Source organism: Mya arenaria, chromosome 4, assembly GCF_026914265.1.
Source record: "Mya arenaria isolate MELC-2E11 chromosome 4, ASM2691426v1".
Classification (NCBI taxonomy): domain Eukaryota; kingdom Metazoa; phylum Mollusca; class Bivalvia; order Myida; family Myidae; genus Mya; species Mya arenaria.
The window spans coordinates 28,256,001-28,272,335 of NC_069125.1; the positions used below are offsets into that span (position 1 = coordinate 28,256,001).

Here is a 16,335-nt window from a genome sequence, read left to right on the forward strand (position 1 = left end):
CCAAGATAATATTCTCTTGAGTTCAGTGCAGGTTTAATGTTCTTTAATGTCAGACCTTTCATGGGATTGCGTTTGTGAACCCTAGGGTCCTGTTCAAGGTCTCTGTTACTTAAACTAGAAAAATAGATGTTATCGAATAACTTTAGTTATGGTAGACACATTGTTACCAAACTAGGTATATAGGAAGAGTTTAAGGAGAACTTTCATGAAATTCTAGTTAGGGTTGTCATGTGACCAAACCTGATAAGTAGGAAGAATGGATGGAGTACTTTCACGTGATTGCATTTCCGACCTTGAAGCATTTGAAACTGAATTTCACAAGGCTCATTCATCATTCAATCATTCAAAACCTGGTTTCGTCGTATTGTGGCGTTTCTGTTCTAGTTTTGTGATAAAATTCGTGTTAATTTACTAGTAACCACGTATCTATAAATGCATTTCTGGTTTCTATAACTGGCTGATTATCTAGTTATGATTTGCGAATTCCACTTAGTAGATTACATAATAACTGGTTAACTATTCAAATTTCGTTTACCAGTTACCGATAAGTGCATTACAAATTCAGGCACTGTCAGGATACCCATCTAGTTATGGTTTGTGAATTCCACGTAGTAATTAAGTAGCATAATAACGTGTTAACTAGATAAATTTCGTGATTCTGTCCCTGTTCTTTAAATTGTGTTAGTTCAAATCAAGTCTAAGAATCTTTGCACGAAATGTTCTTTAAGGGACAAGCATAACGTCTAAATGAGTCATATAAGTAGCAAGTTTCATTGAACTTGTCAAAAGTAATAGAAAAGGAACACAACATTGATCGATGTTTCATCATTGAAAACATGGTCATTCGACAAGACAGTGATAGTAGCAAGAAACAATGAAACACTCACCCAGTGTTCGATTTATGGTAAAATGGACATGTTAATTATCATATGTATATAGCAAAAATGACGTCACAGCGATTGACGCATTTACATGTTTAATATGTGCCTACTAGCAATGAAATAGCCATAACACGACTGTTTTCCTTGTCTTGAGTGAAATATAACACTATATAAGGACAGAGGGGGCTACTTTGTGGCTTCATGTAAATGAAGCTTTGTGTTTCGCGGTTTAAAAGGACAATAATAACACGATCTCTTAAAAAGACAGTTATAAAATGGATATGGCTGCCTAGAATTACTTACTATTCTCAGACACGAGGTGACAGTACAAGATGTACCCGGAAAATATATCAAATACTTTCAGCAGTGCAGTGAATGATACTGGTCAAACGAACTATCCTACGGACGCTCAGCTCCATGTTATTAAAGCTTTTGCCATTTCGAACAGTATTCTAGGAACGGCCGGAAATGCCTTGACCATTGCCGCCATTATCCATGGCCGCCTATATCAACAGAGCGGGTATATGAAGATTATCAACCTTCTTGTGTGTAACCTGATTCACAGCAGTATATTTCTACCCTTGATTACCATACAAGCTTTCACTGACTTTTGGACGGATAGTCCCGCAATTTGTAATGCCGTCTCGTTCGGAATATTCTGCAATTTGGGGACAGAGTTAATAGGATATTGCTGCATTTCTCTGAATAGGTACTTCAGCATTGTGAACCGGAAATGGTATGACTGGTTTTACCGGAGTCCAAATAAGCTTGCAGTGGAATTTGCAATCTCCTGGATGATATATCCGGTGATTTTGGCACTTCCGCTTTTTGGTGTAGGAAGTAAATACGAATATGTCCCAAAGAAACTAGTTTGCCATCCTTTTCCGGGGCAAGACTGTGAAGGATACTGCTTATTCGTGTTTTTATTTGCGATTCTTACATCAGCACCAGTGATTGGATTCTGCTACATAGAAATTTTGTTTATCTATTACAAAAGCAAAAAGAAGCTATTTCGCGCTTCTGCTAGATCTAACGCAGCTTCAATCAACTCCAATTCGTCGATAAACCACGACAACTACCTACGACGTCATGAACTGAAGATGGCCTTCACTATTCTATTGGTGATTTTATGCTTCGGATTTTTTAGACTGCCATTCATATTACTGTACATGTACGATCCCTCCATGACCAAAGTGGACCCTTTGATTCATACAGTTTTAATCTACGCAGGCTCCATATTGTGTTGGGTTAATCCCATTATTTATGCAATGACTAACAAGCGAATAAGGCTGGCAATGAGAAATATTCTAAGAAAGGTTCAAAACATTCAGGCATGGAGTAAACTTTGCAAAAAACAACCAATTGAAACATAAAAAACTGCAAATATATTCATGTTTTATTATTTATTCAATGGCAATATGTATTTACATTTGACACTTATACAAATTTAAAAGACAAGTATATGTAAAGATAAATTGTTATATACTTTGTTGTTGCATTTTATACATTATTTCCCTTCAAACATTTAAATATAATTGAATATGTACTGAAAGTTCATTCTTCTTATACATGAAATGCATTTTTTATCTTCAGATAAATAATGACCTATCAGTTGAATCAATGTACTGTAACATGAAACAAAAAGTATGGGGCATTCAAACTAATGTTTAATCCATATGAAAATCTGATTTATGGAATAGGTATACATGCACAGTAACCACTTTTGACTACGGTTTTTAAAATATAAAAGTTAAAAGTAAACAACCAATTAAGAAATCTACAACTTTCAAAGGAATTAATTACTGACAATATCTAGGTTTCTTTTAAGTTTGTTTGAACTTGTGCAAGCATTCTTTTTTAATTGCAAGCATTCTTTTTTAATTGCAAGCATTCTTTTTTAATTACATTTTGTTTGTGTAATTTTTCACCAGATTCACTTTCACAAAATGTTGAGCTGAAGGGATTAGTGCTATTTAATAAACACTTCTTAGGCTCTTTAATATGATTTCCACTGTTTCATGTTTGGTCTGCTTTGGCAGTTCTTAGTCCATGGATTTCCTCTGGCAAAGACTAGTCTCCCTTAAAAATAGAGGAATACGTCTCTCCCTTACTGAACAAAATATGTGTATTACTGTTAAGTTTTCAAATACTTCACTTAAGTTATGAATTATTGTATATCTTTTACATGTCATATTTGCATTAAAACTTCTTCATAATGCCATTCGTTTTGAGTTTGTTTTTCATTTAAACAATACTTCCACCAATTTTAAAACCTTTCAATTCACCTTAGTGGTATTAAACTTTAGAATTTGTGTATATAGTTTCCCCATCAACACCCATATTACAGTTACAGTAAAAACCAGAGCCCAGTTAAAAGAAATGCTATTAACAAGTAAAAACATTATGATATGTAAAACGTTTGAAGTATTGAAGAGGTTCTCTTATTAATTTCATGTTCTGAATTGAATTTGAGAAAATGATTGCATCATAGTTACTTTTATAGTGACATTGTAACACCACCTTAAGTTCTTCCAACATTATAAGGGCCAAATAATGATATATATCTGACATTTAAAAAATGAAATGATGTTACGACAGAAACAAATTTGCAAATTGTGCACTCATAACTGTACATATTCATGAGCCTCAGTTTAAATATATCTTTGAACTTTACACTGAACATAATTGGAAGGTCCTGACCCCATTATCACATTTTTTAAGTTAAATAACAATTTTAGTCTCAAGTCATTTTACCATTTAGTTTTGTTTTTTTAAATCATTAACATTGATACAAAATTGTATGTTTTTTACTCTTTAAAGGTGTAATCTCCCATAGAATATGTTCATTTAAAACTTTGGTCAAGACTCCAACAGAAAAAAAATATATATTCAACAGCAAAAAAATGTAATTGATTACAACTTGTTGTGATTAAATTATTTGAGATTGAATTAATGGGCAAGGGAACTCAGATCTTTCTCGCCATAGGGGTAAGGTTATTAATCTCAACACCCTCAACTCGGATCCATCAAACTGCCAAGCCCCTAAGCCTGCATGGCTGCTCCTTCTTTCTTGGCCTCAAGTGTTAAACCTGACCCTGAGAAACTAGACGCTCCCTGAAAACATACAAGCATTCAAGTATTATTTTGAATATGAATATAACAGTTAAGGTATGTGACTCCCACAAATTAAGTTATTTGATAGTTCCTTTAACCATAATGTCAATATTGGATGGCTGATGGCTGGTGACCCTTATAATATTGTTGATACAGAACAACAATTCCAATCCTGAAAATCCTAAATATTAAGTTTTAGTATGAGAAATTCAGGTCCGAAACCGAGTAAAACAGTTTTAGTCTCCTGAGCCATTTAAATGCATTTCAAGGCAAATATTCAGCAAAAAAAAAGCCCACTTCACTAGAACTATACAATAGACTGAAAATAAAATCTCTCAATCCTGAGCTTTACTCAGGTAATTCTGATAATATTGGATTGATGGTATATTTCCAAAGGGTTTTGTTTGATTAATAAGAATATCTATAAATTGAATGGCCAAAATGTATTGTGTATGAAGATTTTGGGGTTTATTGTAAGTCATCTCGACTAATTATTCACTGAATTTCATTGTTTTGCATATTTTTTTGTTCAAAAACGAAACACAGTCTTCTTCATAATTTACAAGGTTTATTGGTAAGGGAAATGTACAAATTAGCTAAATATTCACAGTGTTAATGGGATGAAAATTGGAATAGAAGTGGTCCGTTTAATTAAGAATAGAAGTGATTATGTACCAAGGAAAATTTGCAACATTGCAATACTGCTGATAGGAAATCACTCCTAGATTCTTAAAGTGATACTCATATTTAAAATCAATACATAAAAATGTATAACAAACATAAATTTGACTGATAAACCTTTAACTTCTTACTACCAGTAAATAATGCATTTATGGAAAATATTAATTACAGATAATACGATTGTAACCTAGTATTTCATAGCTGAAAAATATTAAATGATTGGTGAGTGCTAAAAGATTAAGTATCATTAACTGTGATCTACTATCATCTCATGAGATAGAAATAATATGTTTTCTGCACCTTTATTACAAATTAAACTCGTATCCTTCATAAGAACTTATGTTTTCAACATTTATTCATAATTTTTGATATATTAAAAGATTTGTATTAATCGTGGTAAATCTTATTTGGGAGTAAGAGTGCATCTTTAATGTAATTCAATATTTATCCTAATCCATTGTTAGAAAGAAACTAGGAGATAAACACTGTCTTCTCCACACTAATCATCATTTTACTAATATATCACAGTAAGTAACATAACCCAGTTTTTTCAAGATGGTCAATTACTCATAATCCTTTCCTTACATTTCATCAATAGGAAAATAAAGGTTGACAGTTATGTCGGATATAAAACAAGATATATGGGAATATGAGTAATACAGTGACTTTAGTACACCGCCATGTCTCATATAAAGACTTTGTTCGGGTGTTTCTTTTCATTGTTTACAATAAAACATCCTTAACCCAATAAGGCCTAAAAAATAAGTAGTTTGGGTGTTTTGTCCAAAGCAAAGAACTAGCTTAGATTAGCCCCTGTGGTGGAATGAAGTCTTTTTTCATCATCGTACAGAAGCACTTATAACTAGCTAAGAACTACTTACTAGCTTAGATTAGTATAGTTCTGTGGTGGAATTATGTATTCATCTAGGACCTAAGAAATGTACTCACACTAAAATTAGAACTAGCTTGGCTTAGCCTCTGCAGAGGAATGATTTTTTTCCCTTTCTTCTAATGCATGTACTTACAGTAAGCATAGAACAAACTTAACTTAGCCTCTGCGGTGAAATAATTACTTTTTCTGTTGTCTTAAACATGTATTTATACTAAACTTAGAACAAGCTTAGCTAAGCCTCTGTAATGATTTTGATTCTGTCATCTTACCCTGGTACTTACTCTAAGCTTTAACTAGCTTAGTTTTAATGGCCTCTGCAGAGGAAAAGTTTGTTTTTTCTTTCAACTTACACACTTAAGTCAGAACAAGCTAAGCTTACCCTCTGCAGTGGAATGATGTCTTTTTCAGTCATCTTTTTGCCATTGATGGGGTCTAGCATGTCTTTCTTGATCAGCTTTTCAACACAGTCCAGAGTTACAACGCAGCCACTAGGGAAATAAATTGATAGTAGCTGCAGTAGCTGCAGTAGCTGTGTCTCTCGTGTGGGGCTCATTAATGGGGTCATAATGTCATGCAGTGGATGAAATTACCATATGACTAGTTCATGCATTGAAGACTGGTTTAAATTTGCAAGGCAAATATTTTGTGATTTGTATTTTGTGACTTTTTGGTTTGTATCAAGTTTCATCAGATTATCTGAAATCACATTCCAAATTTGGTCCAAGAATCAAAACAACACAAAGAACGTTTCCTCTGCCAGCAACATTAAGAAACAAAATATAAACATTGACCTATTTCTTTCAAAAACAGAGAAAACAAATTGATTATACAGTTAACAAAACTTGGAGGTTGCCTAGAAAAAAGCTGTGAAATATTGAAAATACTTTTAACTCTTACGATGTTTTTAAAACAGCAGCAGGTACAGAGTTTCCCAGCACATCGTTTGTTACTGCACAAACAAAGCGATTCTGCAATGAAAATAATATTTTGTTTTAGTCTTGTAAACACCATGAGTGTGTTTTAGTTTATATTAATTTAATTTAGCTTGATAACATCCAGTAGCTGATAAACCAGATACATGTATCTCTCACTTGCCAGTACTTTTTGGTAATAACCAATACTGATGTACTTCTGAGAGGCTAAGTGAATGACATCACTTGATCATTCTAACCCTCTGAATTGAATAATTTAAGGCCAATATAAAGTAATTGCTAGATTTGCATCCAATTTTCTTTTTTAAATGGGGTGGGGGGTAACATTTTTTATTTCTTTAAATGACTGTTTCGCTGTTAAATATGTGCTCAGGCTCTTTCTTATTGCATAAGAGATCATATACATGTATTTCTAGACAAACCATGAACACGATCATACTATTTTAATGTGAATGTTATACATCGACACTGTAAGTATGAATAGCGCCGTTCCGATACAGAAGTGGACCAATACCAAATACAGACCCTAGTTCAACTCTAGTTCAACAATTTTATTTGAATCATTAAAATAAAAGGGCATGCGGGGATGAAAATCTAGCAATTAATTTAAAGTCACCTATGAAATGAACGTTGAAAATGTTTGAAAATGCAACTTCTATGACATTTTTTTATTTTTTATAAAACACAGCTATCAAAGGGATCGTATGTTTTTAACAGTTGATCGTGAAACAGAACTTCACAAATATATTAACTGAGTTATGAATCCTGCAAGCAGTTGTGTACCAAGTTTGATTGGATCAGTTGTTTTCATGTTAAAGCCAATATTAAAGAATTTGTATGACGCCCAATCTTTGACAAGAATGGCGACTGCCATTATACCATGGCTATGACAATATCTGAACTCTTTCTAACCCGCTCCCACAACAATAACATGAAACAACAAAATAGTACATTTACACATCCTAAGTTTGCTAACCAACCTGTTTATTGATGAGAGCAGTCTTAGAGTCCCTGTCTTTGATGTCGGTGAAGTGAACATCAATGAGATCCTTCAACTTGATTGGCTTTCCGCTCATTGGACACCGGACCTTCTCATCCTGAACAGAGAGGTTGGTTTTAAAATAATTAACAGTCTGTTTAACTCCTAGTATTACTTCATGTTTAACTATATATAGCTTTGGCACTAGAAGAGGGTGTTCTTCATTCAAAATTCCTTTTAAAGTATGCACTTTTTTCCAAATCATTTTTGAAAATCTAATTCCCCTAAGTGTATTGGGTCTCCCAAGTATTTTTCGACAAGAAATCCTGTGGCCTTCGTGGCTGACAGAATTGGGGGTTTGTAGTCATCTTATCCCTAAACATAATTTATACTAAAAAATGATTAACTTGGGATGTCCAAGGGAAATTGTTTCAGGGACGCAGGTTTTCTGTGACGGAGAAAACCTTGCATGTAATTGACTTCATGTTCTTTCCAATAGTAGGGATCAATTTCCTTGAGCCTGAGAAAATAGACTGCTACTATAATTTAATCCACGCAAAATCTTATGGGGAAATATTTGCCCAAGATATCTCTGAACTAAGGAAGTCCAAAGATAGATCTCCCTGCATAATTGCTGTATGTGTCTGTTGTGGGCTTTATGCACTATGAAAAGTTAGTTCTAAATCTTAGCTCTAAATTGTAGTTAAGATTTTGTTCACCCTGCCCTTCTTAATCATTAAGATTTTACATAATATGTTCTGACTATCACATCAGATAAATAGGGGATATTACGATAGGACGCTTTTCTTACGTAAAATGTTGAGTTTGGTGTTTATACACTGAACATGATGTGATACAGATCGTCAGAAAAGCGTCCTATTGTAATACATGTATATCTTTTATGATGTGTCTCTTTTGATTAACTTCATGTTTTAACCCACTGTACATAGTTGTAACCAAACAAACCGTACCTTTCGGTTTCAGAATCACATCATAAATCAATCACAATAATGAGAACAAGAGGCCCAAAAGGGCCTATGCTCTTCTGGCATGGCTTTTGTGGTCAGACATATAGTTTATGTTTTGTGTTTGGGTTACCTGAAAACGTAGCACGTTCAACATCTGAGCCCAGAAAGTATTGTAAGCAGATTAGTTGCATGAACTATTTTAATATGTGCCAAGTAAAAGTCATCTGACAAAAAAAAAATGCTTTCAAAACTGTACTCATAGTAAAAATATCTGTAGTTTTAAAAGTTAAAAAAAGTTGGTCAAAAGGTCAAAGTCAAGGGCATCCTAGGACAACATTGATCAATTTGAACAAACATTCACAATCAATTGTGCTGAGATGGATGCACGAACACATAAAAAGATTTTCAAACCTTTCCAGATTTATGTTTACCAAACATGTGAACCCTGGGTGTGGCCAGTAAGACACCAGGTGCATAACTTAAACATTCACAACCAATTTTGTGAAGATGAATGCGCAAACTACAGAACTTAAAGCTAAAAAATGGCCTTTGGGCTTTCAACAAGAACAAGGCAGAGTAATTCACAAAATCAATTGCAGAAGCAAAAAGCAAATTGTCTCTCAAAATCCTAGACTTGCAAATTGTCTCCCTTAACTCTAGACTTGAATTTACATGTACATGTAAACTTGGCTAAAAATAGAATTCGCTCATGCAGACTTGGCTAAAAATAGAAAGCATTTCTTTAAAACTTTCATGGCCCATAATCTAGGCATTTATGGGCGGATCTGGCTGGTTTTCGAAAGGAACCGAGCTCTAATGGATATCTAGATACTGTACAAGTTTCATCGAGATACAATCAAAACTGAAGACTGTATCGTGTTCACAACCAATTGTTTACAGACGCACGAACGCACGACCGCACGGATGCACATACTACGTACACATTACCATCGCATAAGCTCTTCTGGCCTTTGGCCAGTAGAGCTAAAAATGAATTTTCTTGAATATAACAAATCAAAAGTTGAATTCTCCAGATATTCCCCTTTAGGAAATACATTATGTTGCTGAAAAAAAATGTGCTACAGGATCAGAAAACAACAGTAGTTTGATATGGATTTTTTCAATACAGCGTGCTGTATTTACACTGTCTGATATGGAAAAGGAAATTGATAGGCAAATAATAAAAAGTGAGAACATAATTGAACATACATTGTGGCATCTGAACAGTCAGTATGTGCGCCTGGAAAAAGACAGTCTTTGATAAAGCATATACATGTAAACATGTGATTACCGGTTTAGCTTCTTGTGTAGCTGATGCTTGTGGTGTGAGAGAAGGGACCCAGAAACTGGGCAGCTGCTTGTCTTTACCTTCCTTCATATTGCATATTGTGGCACCAGTGCTGGTTCCTTCAAAACAGAAACAAGTATTAAAGAAATAATGTGACTGCTGCGGAGCCCATCTAACTCTTATTTGCTGTTTATTTTTCAGCTGAACAAGGGGCATTTCCCAATACTTCCCAATTAATGCAAGAGTTATGGGTCTTGCTTTACATGTGCATATTGTCTCTGGCAACATACTGTATGTACAAAATTTGACTTCAACATCTTGATTGCGTTTTGATTTAAAGTTTTTACATTACACCACAGCTAAAGACACCAAAGCAATCATAATATCACAACGTTTTTTCTTTGAAAAACAGATGAACTTAAAATAATGCAAGTGTGCATGACTTTGTGTGACATCTTCAGTTTAATTCATGACTGAATCAGACATCCACTGACATGCCCCTTAGATCTGATTACATGCATGTATGCTCTCAGTAATTAACTTGTTTGTTTGCCTTGATTCAATTCAAGCCAAATTAATATTGTTGGTCCACACCCATTACATCATTTCAATGGTTTTATGGTTGTGAATATTCAAACTGGGCTGCTCAGCAGCATTTCCATTGCTTGCTTTTCATCTATAATGACCATAATTGTTTTATGCAAAAATACTGCACCAGCACACAGTGTAACTTAAATGCCATTATTTGCTTTAAAGACATGCAATTTTTGATTTAGGTATTGTCATTAAAACTACATGATGTAGGCAGTAAATATGATGTCTTTAATAGTCTCCTTTGTCTAAAAAAAAAAAAGAATGGTGGTGCAACGGTGTGACTGAGTACTTTCAAGATATTCTAGTATCTTCTGGTGTAAAACATAGTTCTCATACTGCCAATGAATTTTACTGAAAGACTAAACACAAATTAACTTCTTCTGTTTGTCATGGTGTAAATGTTTAAGTACCTGGTCTGGATGAAGGCGCCTCCAAAGTTCTACTTGAGAATTTCTTTATTCGTTCCTGATCTTCGAGCCTCTCAATTTCTTTCGCATCATTCTGAGGTTAAATGAAGCAAAATTTCATTTGCATTAATCAGCATAATAATCTACTAAACAAGGGGATCCAAAACTTACTATTTAATTTACTCTTTTATAAAACCTTATTTTATGACAAAGTTTTTTGCAAATAAAAAAACTCAATTCCCTTGATATTATTTTTATAAAAATAAGAAAATATTTTTTTTTTTATAATCAGCATTTTTTCTCTTACTTTTGCTCTGTCTTTCTGTCTTTGATATTCTTTGAGTTTTCTTGCAATTTCCTTCTTCTTTTGCAAAATGTAAGTGATCAGTGCCTCCTTGTCGTACAAGTAACCATCTTTACTGTAAATAATATTACTAATCAAAAATTGATTACCTTTACATGATATTATGCAGATTGTTGAGAACTTCACTTCTACCTTCTTCAAATCTTTATTTCGCAAATGTTTCCTGGACACTCTTGTGATATGCAGTACAAATTTTAAGACAACTGGTTCAGCTGTATTTGTTTCAATTGAATATATATCTGAACACATCATAAGAAAATTTCACCGATAAAATATAACAATACTGTTGTAAATTTTATTTAAGTTCTCAACAACCAGACCAATATCAAGCAACGTTAATGCAACATTAATGAAAAATGTTAAGGTGGAAGTAAGAGGTCCTAGTTTGATGGATAATTAATCTATGATTTATACATGATAGATACATGAAATTATTTCTAACCTACAACCAATGGTATCACTCACCCAAACTGGTATTCCCAATTCAAAGGTAAACGTACACGTTATACAATATTCATACAAAAAGTTGTTTAAAGTTGTTTCATACAACTTTTAAAGTATTTTCATGCATTTGAATCTCTTTGTGTTTAAAAGTCTAAGTAAGTCGCTCAAACCACTAGCAAAAAGATAAAAATGAGTAATGAGAGCATTTACTAAAAATTTTACAGGGCCGTCTCTCAGCACAAGGGTAATTTCCAAAGCAGAATTTTGCCAGGAAAAGGGATTTTCCAATAATAAGTAATAACTGGGTTCTGGCTTAGGCCTAAAAAAAAAATTGTTTGGTTAGGGTAACATCCTTAAAAAAAATAGGTAGGGTAGGTAGGCTTTTTATTTTTTTTTATTTATTTTTTTTATTAGGTTTTATATAAGAAAATAATTTTCATCATTGGAGAATGGTGTTAAAGCTATCTTCTGTATAAGCATTTAAGGTTAAAACTTAATATTAAAAAGCAATTTAAAAAAAAAACGAGATTTTTTTTTTAAATTTTTAATTTTTTTTTTCAAACTGACTATAAAAACGGTAGGGTCGGCGCCTATTCCGTAGGTAGGGTCGGGTAACCCGAACCAAATGTATTTTTTTTTTAGGCCTTATATAACTTTTCAGTCTGTTTTGATTAAATTAATTTCTTCATAAATATGACAATTTTTAGAAAGGGGAATTTTAATACAAAATTGATGTGAAATAATTACTTTAAGAGATGTGGAATGGGGCTAAAATTCAGCCCCAAAATCATTAGAAAGACAGCAGTGACTTACGTCACAACGGGATTCCGACAAGGCTGTAAGGTGAGGCAACAACAATCAAACTCCTGAAAAAAAATATACTCATAACTACATATATGCTTTTTATATCATTGATAGGCTTTTTGAATAAACTAAAACTGACAAGTTTAAAGAATGTTGTTTTTTACAGACATTAAACAAATTAAGTCACAAATTCAGTGACACAGATTTTTATCACATTGACCTAGCTGAGCTTTCATTATTAAATCGCTTTATATCAAGTTTATAGAAACGGGTACTATTTTCAAGTGTAATATCACTTGATTTTGAGGAATTTTGCTCTGGTCAACAAGTGGTCAGGCCCACAAGCTCTTTACTGGTAAAATGCTTGCTTTCGCTTGCTTAAAATATGGAATTCATATAGCAGGCCTTGTTTAAAAAATTGATGCCAAGCACTGTTAAAATTCAAGCTTGTTTATTGTAAGTCTATTTTTGATGACTGGTTAAGTGTCCATCGGCGTAGCTCCAATAGGCACGGTAGGTCCGGGCCTACACTTCGTTTCCAAAAATGAAAAATACAAAACGTCCAAATCTGCTATAAAAGCTGAAAGGTAAGGGGGATGACAGCTGATGCCTACTTTATATTCAAGTTAACTCTCAAGGTTAACTAAGTATATTTTTTTTAAAGTTTAGTGCCTTTTTTTGAAGACAGTCGAACCGTTTAACAAATAGATTCGATAATATTTATACAGCAACCGGCAAGCGTATAATTTCAATGAGCGTCTGTTTCACTCGGCTTTACAAGTATAAGTTGCGAAGCGGGAGTATATTTTGAAAGTCATTCAACATGTTTCCCCCTTACCCCGATCCTGGGATTCCGATGGATCGTGGAATGATGAATTCAAACTCAGACTTTTATCACAGATGTGGGAGTTAGGCAGTGTTTTCAAATTTCCATCGAGGTTCGTGTGGGAGACAGAAAGGAAAAAAATCTGTTTGCGTTCGTTTTGTTTCCAAGGTAGAGGAGAGGCATGTCGTTCGTGAACAGTCTTTAGGGTTTGTCACTTGCAAGTCAATAAAGGGAGTATATTTTGCACAAGGCGAATATCTGCAAGGCACCGGCTTAGATATTTTGAAGATTCGGGGCCAGTGCGATGATGGCGCAAGAAACATGGCGGACAAGTACTATGGTGTTCAGGCGCTCATCCGTGAATGATTACCACTTGCTAACTACATCCATTGTAAGTCGCTTTGCCTAAACCTGTCATTTGTCCAAAGCTCCAAACTTCCATGCGTCGGGACCACGATGTCTACAGTGTAGGATATCGCATTTGCGTTTGACTACTCTGCAAAACACCTCACAGCATTTGCAGATGAACTGGCAGAAGACGTTGCTACAAAGCAAGCGATGGAAAGCTGATAAAAGTTTAAGACCTTGTGTGAAACAAGTTGGATGAGCAAGGCAGATGCGCTTCGTACATTCAAGAATGCCTACCGCGTTGTCGACAATGCGCTCGAAGATCTTCAGGAAAATGGTGACGTCAAAGCCCGCGATCACCTCAACGCTTTACTGTAGTTCCAGTTTATTGTTACTCTTGTGACAACAGAGCACATTTTGAGCAATCGAGTAGGTTTTACAGCAGAACTTAGCGGTAATAGTTGTGCTTATTACTACATGCAACTTCAGTTACCAATTGAACAAAAATGGGAAAAACACAGCAAAAACATAGATAATAACTTCAAAAATTATTCTCAGAACAAAACGTGTTCCATCTAGAGACTTATGTATGATATTTTATAATTAAAAGTAAATCATCATTTAAAAAGTATCTGTCTGCTTTCTTTTATTTTTCATACACGATGAAAGAGTGAATTTATGCATGAACATAATACATACATATCTCATATACATCTAGGTGGACATGGATCTGTTGGAGGCAATCGAGCAAACACAGATGGTCATGCAGATATATCGAGCTGAGAGGGTACCCCCCTTGTATGGATTGCCCTTTATCAGGAAGCTGCGATTTTAGCTGACGAATTCCATGTACATCTGTAAACATATAACCTGTATTTGCAATCCGCCCGGTTAGCTCAATCGGTAGAGCGTTGGACTGTGAATCGGATAACCATATGTACAGAAGTTGTCAGTTCCCTGCAAATGTGAAGGCACCTAGTACTGGTTAACCGCCTGATAGCCTGCCCAGGATAGGTGTGCGGTGGTTGAACTGTTACTCTTGGACCCTTCAATGTGCTCACGCCGGGACCCGGAGTATAAACTACTAACACCACCACCTGTATTTGCATGTTGATTTTATGTGGTTGCCAATAAATACATGCATTGATCCACTGGTGCATTTAGCAAATCGTCTTAACGCAATAATTTACAATTCAACGGAACACAAATAAATGATAAAAAACGTTTTTGTAACAGTTCAAAATGCATCGAGATCCGTATTCAGATATACGAGGTAAACTTCTATTATGTATTTTGCATTCTTCTACCTAGAACAGTTTAATCGATTCGGCTGTCTTTTAATATCGATTGAATGTTTTATTTTTGTTTTACCTAGATTGACCCAGCAGTGCCAAGACAAGCAGCCAGAGAGAGAAACAGTGTGAACTATGATGTACAGGACCCCGGTCGGTATTGGACGGTTTCCCTCTTCTACGTTTTTGTTGACCACCTGCTTCAAGAAATGGATACTTGTATCCTAAAGAATGAAGAGCACTTCCAGACTCAGTGTTTAAATCCGACCAAATTTGAAGGTCTCCAGCCGGCCAATGTGGACAGGATCTACGAGACATATGAAACGGACATGCCTAAGACTCGGCAAGAGTTCAGCGAGGAAGTAAGAATGTGGAATCTGCGATGACGGCTGAAAGATACAAAGCCTTCCACACTGCTGGCGACACTCAACAAGACATCGGAGGTAGCTTATCCCTGCATATACACTATACTGCAGATACTGCTGACCATGCCTGCCACATCCGCCTCATGTGAGCGCTCCTTCAGTTCCATGAGTCGCATCAAGACATACCTTTGTTCTACAAAGACCGGCGAGAGGCGTCCTCCATATTCATCGCGATGTTGCGATAGACATAAATAAAATCATAAAGACATTTGCTTCAGTCAAATGCATGAACTTGGATTTCATTTAAAGACACTCGATATACCAACTGGACACGCTTGTTTAACCATTCAGCATTACAAACATATTTTCTATTTTGAAGCTTTTTTGACAAGTTAGTATCAACCTTTGTATTTCAGTTCTGCTTTTGTGAAACATACGTAAGACAAAACTGAAACTATTTTGAAGACTAAAAAGGCTCCAGATATACGCCAAATCGCACCATATCGGATCTATAGTTTAAAAAACTCTAGGGGGAGGGCCCCCAAACCCCCCTACCAAGTGGGCCTATACTTCTAAATAGGCCCAGCTACGCCCCTGGTGTCTATGAGAGTAAATAATAATTTAAACCTGTTCATACCCTAGCTGAATCTTTCCCAAGCCGCAGCTGTTTACTGCCATACCCAGACTGTGACTGATCCTTCTGTCTCTCATGGTAAGTGTATACACATCCTGCTGTGCTGTTACGAGAGTGACGGGTCATAGCTGTCTAAAATTTATTGGCTGAAATTTGTAAAAACATTATAATTTCAAATACAAATAAATGTCATACAAAACTGGTAAACATACCTGTTTAAAGTCATTTTGATATAATATAGTGTTTTTTTTTAATTTACAATCTACGGTAATATACAGTTAATGGATCAAGAAAGTTTACTTAAAGTTGAACAATAGTATTTGTTATTTCCCAGTTAAGACGGTTTCAACAAAACTCTTCAGGCAAATTAAAACAGGTTAAGATAATATTTCAATACATTAAAACACTAATAAAAAGAATAAACTACTATATTTACCAGAATAAAAATCAAATTTACAAATATCTTGTTTTTTTATTTAAAATGGCAATTTTTTATACAAGGGAAGTAACCTCCACTGTAAA

At 34.7% G+C, this 16,335-nt stretch overlaps 1 protein-coding gene across 1 annotated transcript; it reads right to left on the bottom strand.

Annotated features, from left to right (window-relative positions):
- Window positions 1–2,265: 2,265 nt before the first annotated feature.
- LOC128232928 (nitric oxide synthase-interacting protein-like) lies at window positions 2,266–16,316 on the bottom strand. The gene is made up of 10 exons (XM_052946730.1): window positions 16,250–16,316; window positions 15,817–15,959; window positions 12,358–12,410; window positions 11,044–11,155; window positions 10,740–10,830; window positions 9,739–9,854; window positions 7,481–7,597; window positions 6,466–6,536; window positions 5,948–6,056; window positions 2,266–3,995 (listed from the first exon to the last, which is right to left on the bottom strand). The coding sequence occupies exons 2-10, from the start codon at window positions 15,937–15,939 to the stop codon at window positions 3,924–3,926; spliced, it is 864 nt and encodes a 287-aa protein (XP_052802690.1). The 5' UTR covers window positions 15,940–15,959; window positions 16,250–16,316; the 3' UTR covers window positions 2,266–3,923.
- Window positions 16,317–16,335: the final 19 nt, after the last annotated feature.